This window comes from Chlamydomonas reinhardtii, chromosome 16 (genome assembly GCF_000002595.2).
Source record: "Chlamydomonas reinhardtii strain CC-503 cw92 mt+ chromosome 16, whole genome shotgun sequence".
NCBI classification, from domain to species: Eukaryota; Viridiplantae; Chlorophyta; class Chlorophyceae; order Chlamydomonadales; family Chlamydomonadaceae; genus Chlamydomonas; species Chlamydomonas reinhardtii.
Window position 1 is genome coordinate 2627504 of NC_057019.1, and position 7738 is coordinate 2635241.

Here is a 7738-nt window from a genome sequence, read left to right on the forward strand (position 1 = left end):
GTGCGGTGCGTGTCAGTCCCCAAACATCCCAGCTGGGTCCATGTGCGACTGGGCGGGGTGGGGGTTGGGCGGGGGCAGTACCGGTAGTTCATTCCAGTCCCAACAGCAACCATTGCCAACCCAGAAGCAATAGAGCGCGGAGGAGAGGGATACGCTCTTCGCTCTTGTTCTTGGTGGCGATCTGTAGTTCTGTTCATCTGGTCGTCGCCGGCATCTTGGGTCCTCGACTCATTAGCAAGTAATGCCGGGTACATGCATTGAATGCATGGTCACGACACGCGGGCGCACCCCTGGGTGGGCGATGGAGCCTGGGTGGAGGCAAGGAAGGCACCGCATTCAAGCCGTAGAAGCTGCCGACCATCAGCAGTGCTGCGTGTGCTATGAGCTGTGCTGTGACCGAGGCTTGCAGCGTGGCGTGCCCGTGCCTTCACAGCCCGCCCTAGGGCACGGGAAAGGGAAACTGGAGCAGCGCGTTACGAAACTGCAGGACGGGGCACGGTCCCACAGCAACCACATTCTCGGTGACTCCCCCTGTCGCCGGCTTGCATTGCACTTCCCTCAACCACGCACTTCCATCGACTGCTCCTACTCAAATGCCGGGTGCCGACATGGACGCCTGACCTACCCCTCTCCACCGCAACGCCCAGGGCCTCATTATGTCGCGCCAGACTCTACTCAGCCGCTGCACTTCACGCCAAATGGCATGGGCGGGGTGCGAGCCCATCAGCACGCCCCCAGCACGTCCTGTGCAGCCTGCCGCTCCTATGCTGCCTACCGCCCAGGCAGGTAGTCCGACCATCCCTGAGACGCGCCCCTGGTTCATCACACTCACGACTAGAAGACAAGTGGCCGTCGGCAGGGGGCTGGGGAAGGCGGGCCACGCGTGGTTATGCTGGCCCGTCACGACCCGAGTACCTGTACGCAGCACTGTGCTCACCTCAAAACCGCTTAAGCTTCAATGCCTGTGCAAGAATGCACTACCCGAGCCAGAGCCGAACCTGAAAAATCCTATCCTAATGCTACGACACATAAATACCGTACAGCCTACACCTTCCCAAAGCACTTGAGCTGCAGCGGCTGCACCGGCACGTGGTTCTGTCAGGAAGAGTTTCGAGGGCGCGAGGACATGTGCGGCGTGTCAGACAAGCGCACAGGCATTCCAGCTCCCGTTGCCTTACCCAACACGCCAACATGACGACCGCGCCTACAGCACCCACTGCACATCGACCTCCGGCCACGCACGCAGACACTACGGCGCTCAGTGCTCCAGCGCGGACGCCATCTGCTGCAGATACCACTGCTGGTGCACCGGCGTCAGCTGCTGCAGGTGGTGCAGCTGCGTCGGCGTCAGCTGCTGCAGCACCTGCTGCTGCTGCGCCTGCGTGAGGCCGCCGGTCGCGCCCACCACCGCCTGCTGCTGCTGCTGCCCCGCAAACACCGCGCCCTGCGGCGCCATCACATACAGCGGCACAGCCACAGCCTGGGGCGCGTGCTGCAGGCCCGCGTACTGCAGCATCTGTTGCTGCTGCTGCTGCTGCTGCGCCTGCTGCTGCTGCTGCTGTAGCAGCAGTAACTGCTGCTGTTGCTGCTGCTGTGCCTGGTGCTGTTGCAGAAGCAGCTGCTGCTGTAGAAGCTCCTGCTGCTGCTGCTGCTGCTGTTGCTGCTGCAGGTGTTGCTGTTGTTGCTGCTGCGGCATTCTGGCCTGCACCTGCTCCAGCGCTGCGCCCTGCCGGCCCAGTACTCCCCCAAAGCCAGAAGAAGCCAGTTGCGCAGAGCTGTGACCAGCCACCCCTCTCCCCAGCTGCTGTTGCTGCTGCTGCAGCTGTTGTTGCTGTTGTTGCTGCAGCAGCAGCTGTTGCTGCTGCTGCTGCACCTGTGCCTGCTGCTGCCGCCCTGCGGGCCCATTTGCCGCGGCTTGTGCCCCAGCTGCCTGCTGCTGCTGCGGCCCTGAGGTTGATGCCGCAGCGCTTGGTGACTGCTCAGACGCCTTAGCGCCCGAGGTGCGGTCAGTAATCTCCTTGGCAATCTCCTGCAGCTGCGGCTTATGCCACCACCGTTCACCACGCCCTCCGGCGCTGGTTGCCGCCGCCGCCTGCGCCATCGCTGCGGCAGGCCCCCGGCCGCCTGGCCCAGCCCGGGGGCCCGGCGCCGTTCCCCGTCCCGCGCCCCCAGCCGCTGCAACTGCCGCAGCTGGCGTTGCCGCCGCCGGCGCAGCGGCCGGCTGCGGCCGCGCCGTCGCGCCGCTCCCTGACGTCGACGCCACCGGCTCGGTACCGCCCTAACGACGGAAAGCCCAAAGCACGAAAGATGGGCGGCGGAAAGCAATGATGATTTAATGAAACGTGGCGCGTGTTACACGATTTACCTGTAGTCAACGTTCCCGAGTAGGTATGCTGGCCCGGAGCATTGCATGTGACATTGTAATCCTCTCAGCCTTACCTGACGGCCCGAGCTCATACGCTGCTGCTGCTGCTGCTGCTGCGCCATGTTGGCAGCCTGGCCGCGCTGCCCTTGGCCGGCGCCCACAGCCGCGGCCGCCGCCGCAGCCGCCGCGGCGGCCGCTGCCGCCTGCGAGTTGCCGCTTGAGCTAACGGAGGCCGCACTTCCCAGCGCCGTGAGCAGGGCCGCACTGGGCTCCATACTGCTCACGCCAGCCGCGTTGTGCGCCTGCGTGCCGGCATACCCGGCCATGGCCGCCATCGCCTGCGCCTGGGCATACTGCTGGTATGCCTGCTGCTGCGCCTGCTGCTGTTGATGTGTTTGCGCCTGCTGCTGCTGCTGCTGCTGCTGCTGCTGCTGTTGCTGCACTGCCTGCTGTTGCGCTGCCGCCTGCTCCTGCGCCTGCATCTGTGCTTGCATCTGCAGCAAGTGCTGCTGTTGCGCTTGCTGTTGCTGCTGCTGCGCCTGCTGCTGCTGCGCCTGCTGCTGTTGCGCCTGCTGCTGCTGTGCCTGTTGCTGTTGCTGCTGTGCCTGCTGCTGCTGCTGTGCCGCCTGCTGTTGTTGCTGCATGTACTGCAGCAGCTGCTGCTGCTGCGCCTGCGGCATCATGTTGTACCCGGGCGGCACGCCCAGCATTGAGGCCAGCGCGGCGTACTCAGACGCCGACTGCTGCTGCTGCTGGGGCGCCGCCGCCCGCTGCTGGCCGGCAAGAGCCGCCTGCGCAGCGGCCATGGCCGCAACCGACGGGTTGGCCTGCGCCTCCATCTGCTGCTGGTACACCTGCTGGTACTGCAGGTAGGCCTGCTGCTGCTGCTGCTGGGCGGCCTGCTGCTGGGCGTAGCTGTCCAGCGGGCTCACCGCGCCCTGCACGCCGTTCACCTGCACCGACGGGCCCGGCCGCGACATGGCGGCGAAGGCGGCGGCGGCCGCAGGGTCCTGGTAGCTGGCAGCGGAGGCGGCCGGGTTCCACAGCGATGCGGACGGCCGGGCCGGTGCCGCCGCGGACTCAGCCGCAGCCGTGTAGCCGTTCGCCACATCGGCGGGCGCCGGCGCCGCTGCCGTGGTCGCCACCGCATCCTTGCGCGGCTGTACGAGCCCCGGAGGCAGCGCCGGCTCACCGTTTCCCGTCGCTGGCGGCACAGCCGCGGCAGCCGCTGCGGCGGCGGCGACGGCCGCTGCAGCGGCGGCAGCGGGGCCAGTCGCTGCGGACACCTGCCGTCCACGGCCGCTGGCAGGCGCTGCCTGCTGCGCCTGCGCCTGCGGGGCCTGCTGAGCAGGTGGCTGCACTGCACGGTGCTGCTGCTGTTGCGCTGGCTGAGCCGGCACCGGTGCCGGGGCCCTGCCGCCCGCGGCACTCGCCACGGTGGGCTGCTGGGGCTGGCGGCCCGACTGCGCCCGCCCGCCAGCCTGCTGCGGCTGCGCGGCCTGCTGCTGCGGCGCGGCCGCGACTGGCTGCGCAGGCGCGGCGGGGTTGCGGCCACCGCGACCGCCCTGCTGTTGCTGCTGGGGCGCCGGCTGCTGCTGCTGCTGCTGCGGGTTACCCCGGGCGCTGCCAGCCCGGTCCTTGCCCAGGTTCAGCGCCGCGACGGCCGCCGCCGCGGCCTGGCTGGCGGATGGCGGTGGCCCGACCGGGGCGACGTGCCCTGGCGGCGGCTGGTTCTGCTGTCCCTCCTTGACGATGACCAGGCCCGCCACACCCTTGAGGCCCATCTTGCCCACGGTCTTGGCCAGTAGGCCGGGCGGCGTGGGGCAGGCCAGCAGCTCCGCCGCGTACTCGTTGGCATGGGCCACAATCTGCTCCGGCCGGGTCCTGGTGGCCGGCAGGGCAGGGGCGAGGAGGGGCGAGCAGCGACGGAGGTGAGATGGAAACATGTCGGAGCACAAGAATTATAGAACATGTTGCGCAATCCGAGAAGTATCGTGACGTCGTGCTTACTTAATGACTTCGTGGCTCTTGTAGTAGCCGAGGAACGACTGGTACGCGCGGGCGCGGTTCTGGTAGTCGGCATGCGCCACCGCCCGCGCCAGCGCTCCGGCGGGGTCCCGCACAAGCGCCGGCCCCAGCGCGGCCCCGCCCGCCGCCAGCGGCAGCGCTAGGGGCTGCAGCTGCTTAATGGGCAGGTCGCCGAGCTTGTTGAGGAAGGGGCGCTCGAAGTCCGACAGCAGCAGCGTGCACTGGCCCGCGCGGCCGGCTCGCCCGGTGCGGCCGGCGCGGTGGATGTACTGCTCGCGGTTGGCGGGCGCGCCGCACTGCGGGACAGGGAAGAGAGACAGGAGCGGCGCGTGGTAAGTCCTTGTGGCCCTGCTGCTTTCGTTCTGTGGGAGTGCTATGTGCCGAAGCATTTGCAGGACAGAGAAACAGAGACCGTGCAGTCGAGAAGGGTTGCCACAGTGACCGCGCACCTGCACCACGTAGGTGACTCCCGGGTAGTCCACGCCACGCGCCGACACGTCCGAGCTGAACATGATCATCCGGTTTTCAGCGCGGAACAGCGCACTGGCCTTGTCGCGCTGCGGCTGGCTCTTGCGGGAGTGCATCTCGATCACACCGCCCAGGCCCGCAGCTGAGAACGCCTCGGCAAACATGGCCGTGAGGTGTGCCGTCGGCAGGAAAACAATGACCTGTAGATCAGGGAACACGACACGCAACGAGAGTCGAACGTGCCGTGAGAAACATATTGCCAATGTTCTGCCAAAGCAGAGCATAGCTCATTCTGGTATTGTGTAGTTCTTAGGTATGCACCCGCGTCTCCAAGCAGATTGCCGTGTGTAAGCAGAGCGCTACAAATTTTGTGTGACCAAAGCGTGCGTGCTCATCTCCTAAATCCCCTCTTATCCCGCCCGCACCTTGTAGTCTGGCTCCTCCGCCATGTGCTGCGCCAGCAGGCCCAGCAGCTGCAGCATGACGTCGCGCTTGGCCACCACCAGGCTGGACGCCTCCACGTGCTCGTGCGTGGCCACGTCCTCGCCCACAGCGTCCACGTAACTGCGAAGCAGAGGTACAGATGATATGTGAGCCGTGAAAGCAGGCGACAGGGTCGAGATAAGGCTTGCGGGAAAGAGGTTCGGGTGCGTGGCCGCTTATGCAGCTTTTCAGGCAGTCCCACGCGCACACACACACACACATACACACACACACACACACACACACACACCTGTGCTGGCGCTTGAGCGCCACATCCGCCAGGCTCTTCACGTCGCTGGGGAATGTGGCGCTGAACAGGAACGTCTGGCGCTGGGTGGTGGGCGGCAGCGCGCTGAGGATCTTGGAAATTTGGGGCCTGGGTCAGATACAGCGTGGCGAGAGGGAGTGTAAGTGCAGGTGTAATGTGGCAAGCTGAGGCGTGTAGCAATGCAATGAAACCGCACTTAAGCAAGTGCTTCTGGCGCCGCTTTTAACATCCTGCATGGCTTGCCCCCAGCCCCTGGCCCCCAGCCTCCCAGCCCCAGCCCACCTGAATCCCATGTCTAGCAGATTGTCCGCCTCATCCAGCACCAGCACACGAGTGCTGTCAAGCACCGTGGTCAGGGACCGGTCCTGTGGGCGGCAAGAAGCGAGCACACAAGCAGTGATGACGGGGGTGTGTGCCGCGGACTCCAGGACCAACCATGCCTTGTGGACACGTACCCTGATGCCAACCTGGCCACTTATGCAACACAGCTCCTGCCACTCCCCTCCCAAACTACACGTATGTTCGCGCCCCTCCTAACCCGCGCCATGGCTCACATGCGCCTGCGTCATGATGTCCCAGCAGCGTCCTGGCGTGGCGATGAGGATGTCGGGCATCTTCTGCACCAGCGCACGCAGGTTCTTCTTCACGTCCACGCCGCCGTACACCACCATGCTGTGCAGGCCCGGGTGGTACGTCAGCATCTTGTGCGTCTCGGTCTGAATCTGACGCGCCAGCTCGCGCGTGGGACTCAGGACCAGAGCCGACACCTTGCCGCGGGGGGCGCGGTTTGCCAGCACCTGCACAGCGAGAGGGAGGCGCGGCGAGCAACAACAAACAGGTCGCAAGTGTTCCAGTTCACCAGCCTCGTGCTTCATTCACGAGTTCCCAAGTACGAGGATTGAGGCATTGCAGCAACCATGCGGGCCAAGCTGATTCACGTTTTGGGCATGTGATTCTGCGCGCGCAGCCCCGCCTGTCCCCGCACCTTCTCAATAGTCGGGATGACGAACGCCAGCGTCTTGCCCGTGCCGGTCTTGGCCTTGGCGATCACGTCATCCGGGCCCAGGCACACGGGAATGGACGCCGCCTGCACCAGCGAGCAGCGCTCATACTTGAGCACCTCGGCAAGAGCCCTGCAGGGGGAGGCGGGGGGAGTCGTTGCTCAGTATTTAAGGGGGGAGTGCTCGAGGGCGTTGGCGCCGGGGTGGTTGCGGGCGCCTGGGCATGAGTCAGCTCGCTCATGTGAACCGACAGAGCCATTCCCCATCGATACGGAGAATACATGTCTCCGGCCTCCCAGGGAAAGCGGCTACCGGCAGACCGGATGCGTGCGAGATGGTCCGAGATCGCAAACGTCGGTCGTTGCGTGTGCCTCGCAGCGGGCTCCTCACCTCTTGCTGTTAGGATGGATGTTGAACTCCGCAAACTTCTTATCGCTGAGGTACTTTTGATCAACCAACGGCAGGGGGGCATTGTCATCTTCATCGCTGCCGGCGTCCTCCTCAACACGCTTTGGTAGAGGTGCAGGCTTTGCGGGAGGATGCTGCTGTCGAGGCGCCTGCGGCGCCTGCGCACGGGCTGGCGCGGCTGCACCGCTCCCGCCAGGCCCTGGCGGGTTCCCCTTCGGAGCCATGCTCGACTCCTGCTCAAGCTCCGCGAATACTAGGTGGACACTGCAAAGCTAAATCCCTTGGTGCTTTCGTGCAGCTGCCGGAGGGTCAGATGTGCATGCGCTCCGCGCCGCCAACCAGTTAATTGCTTGAGTACACAGTTGTTGATAAATTTTCAATGCTGGTTTCAATTAAATAAGCGGAAGGCAATGTATCGCGGTGCACAGTGTTAGGGACACAATAGCGCTGAAGACACAGAACGTTACAGCCGTCCGTTTGCTTAGTACGCAGCACAAAACGTGCAAAACACTTGAAATGACTTGCGCTGCCACGCATGCCGGCAATGGCCGAATTGATCTCTTCTCCGGGATGGCTGGTGATGGGGCCCAGGACCCGGATGGGGCCAGAGGGCGCCGGACATTCCGTATGTCAGTCTGTGACTTGTCCCTACCGCCTACCCCATTGCATATGTGTCTGAGGCTGTGCGGAGGAGGGGCATTGCGGGTGTGCTCGTTG

The 7738-nt window shown here is 65.0% G+C and overlaps 1 protein-coding gene across 1 annotated transcript; it reads right to left on the minus strand.

Annotated features, from left to right (window-relative positions):
• Positions 1 to 461: 461 nt before the first annotated feature.
• Positions 462 to 7521, minus strand: CHLRE_16g661900v5 (uncharacterized protein). Its single transcript, XM_001697895.2, has 10 exons — positions 7004 to 7521; positions 6598 to 6745; positions 6167 to 6409; positions 5895 to 5977; positions 5595 to 5720; positions 5287 to 5425; positions 4843 to 5061; positions 4376 to 4689; positions 2440 to 4249; positions 462 to 2278 (listed from the first exon to the last, which is right to left on the minus strand). Exons 1-10 carry the CDS (start codon positions 7243 to 7245, stop codon positions 1259 to 1261), a joined length of 4344 nt encoding a protein of 1447 aa, XP_001697947.2. The 5' UTR covers positions 7246 to 7521; the 3' UTR covers positions 462 to 1258.
• Between the last annotated feature and the right edge of the window lie 217 nt (positions 7522 to 7738).

Bases quoted from the DNA above. Each gene is read 5' to 3' on its own strand.
- CHLRE_16g661900v5 (XM_001697895.2), bottom strand. From the start codon at position 7,245: ATGGCTCCGAAGGGGAACCCGCCAGGGCCTGGCGGGAGCGGTGCAGCC. The intron at 5,426-5,594 runs GTGTGTGTGTGT...TCTGCTTCGCAG, and splicing joins GCGCTCAAGCGCCAGCACAG to TTACGTGGACGCTGTGGGCG. The intron at 4,690-4,842 runs GTGCGCGGTCAC...CCTGTCCCGCAG, and splicing joins GAGTCACCTACGTGGTGCAG to TGCGGCGCGCCCGCCAACCG.